Below are 1,809 nucleotides of genomic sequence, written 5' to 3'. Positions count from 1 at the left end.
GGAGGCAGGAGGCAGGAGGCAGGAGGCAGGAGGCAGGAGGCAGGAGGCAGGAGGCAGGAGGCAGGAGGCAGGTGGATTTCTGAGTTGGAGGCTTGCCTGGTCTACAGGTCAAGTATTAGGACAGCCATGGCTACACAGAGAAACCTTTGCCTTCTAAAACAAACAACCCAACAAACAAACAGGCATATTAGATGGTTCAGTGGGTAAAGATGCCAAGCCTCTAATGCATTGGTTCTTAACCTGTGGGTTAAAACCCTTTGGGGATTGAATATCAGATATCCTGAATGTTTATATAACAATTTATAACAGTATCAAATTACAGCTATGAAGTAGCAGTGATATAATTTTATGTTTGGAGGGGGGGTCATCACAACATGAGGAATTGTATTAAAGGGTCAATGCATCAGGAAGGTTGAGAACCACTGATGTAGTGGCTCCCAGAAGCAGGCGGAAAGTTGGCCATTTTTCTTCCCCAGATGGTCTAGCATGAGTTGATCTGTCCACCATGAAGCTGATGGCAGCTGGATGCCATGAAGCCATCATTTTTCTGTGCCTGCCTCCACAAGTACACCCAGGACCAGGACCAGGACCAGGACCAGGACCAGGACCAGGACCAGGACCAGGACCAGGACCAGGGCATTGTGGCTCCTGTGACAACAGAACTCTGTGACTATTGCACAGAAAACTTCTCCACTGACCCAGGTTTCTTAATTCAACAGCCATAGTGAACTTTCCTTACAGTCACTACATACAGGTCTTCTTTCACCTTGGTTGAGGTATAATTGAAGTATATTCAATATGCATGTGTATCTCACAAGGGCTTTGATCAGTTGGGGTATATGTGTATCCTCGTGAGATTACTGCCACATCCCTTTACAACCCCGAGGATGGAACCCAGGATTTTGAACATCTTATTTCTCTTAATGCTTACAAAGTGTGTTGCCTGGGATGGATTAAAACCATTCCAGCTTGCTGAGTTTGGTTCGCAGTGACTCGCTGATACTCCCAAGATGGCGAGAGCAGGAAGAGGTGGAGACCACATGACTGTACAGAGCCATGGCCCGGCCCCCAGTTTTCTGGCTTATAAATCATTTCAGTCATTCCAACAGGAACTTCCTTACTGAGGCCCATGGTTGTGCCAACTGTGAGCTTGATAATATCAGACACGAATCCCCTCCAGTGGAGTGAACCTTAATCCAAAAAGAAATGAGTTTGATTTCTGTGAACTTACCCTGACCAAAAGCAAGTTAGGAGAAGAAAGATGTGTTTTAGCTCACACTTCCAGGTTATAGTTCATCACTGAAGAAAGTCAGGGCTGGAATTTAAGCAGGAACGAAAAGGCAGGAGCCCTGGAGAAACCCTGTTTGCTGGCTTGCTCATAGACCCAAGCCTAGCTAGCATTCTTATATGTCCCAGAACCATATGCCACCTCACTGTGCTGAGTGCAGTAGGCTGGGCTCTCCTCCGTTCAGTGCTGGGGAAGAGTGCTCTGAAGCCCGGCTGAATAACTCAGAGAGTAGCTTGGCGTGCTCTTTAGAAGCTGATTATTCCTGGTATTAGTTATAGCAGTGGAAGGTTAACACGCTATTACCATAAAGGTGACTTGAAGAAAGAAGAGAATAGAGGGGAGATGGGATGGGGTGGAGTCTGCCAATTCGGCCAATAGGGTAATAATGCTGTTTCATTTTTCTTAACTATATTACAATCATTTTGTTGTTGTTGTTTTTTTCGAGACAGGGTTTTTCTGTATAACGCTGGCTGTCCTGGAACTCACTTTGTAGACCAGGCTGGCCTCGAACTCAGAAATCC

General features: G+C 46.2%; 1 protein-coding gene across 1 annotated transcript in view; it reads left to right on the top strand.

Annotated features, from left to right (window-relative positions):
• Slc25a30 (solute carrier family 25 member 30) overlaps positions 1-1,730 on the top strand; it is a 29,554-nt gene extending 27,824 nt beyond the window's left edge. The window contains exon 9 of the mRNA XM_021182067.2: positions 477-1,730. Within this exon, the coding sequence (XP_021037726.1) occupies positions 477-485 (9 nt within the window). The 3' untranslated portion in view covers positions 486-1,730. The remainder of the gene's footprint in view (positions 1-476) is intronic.
• Positions 1,731-1,809: the final 79 nt, after the last annotated feature.

Source organism: Mus caroli, chromosome 14 (assembly GCF_900094665.2).
Source record: "Mus caroli chromosome 14, CAROLI_EIJ_v1.1, whole genome shotgun sequence".
Taxonomy (NCBI): Eukaryota; Metazoa; Chordata; class Mammalia; order Rodentia; family Muridae; genus Mus; species Mus caroli.
Note: the sequence above shows the minus strand (reverse complement) of the source record. Positions and strands in the feature narration are given on the sequence as shown.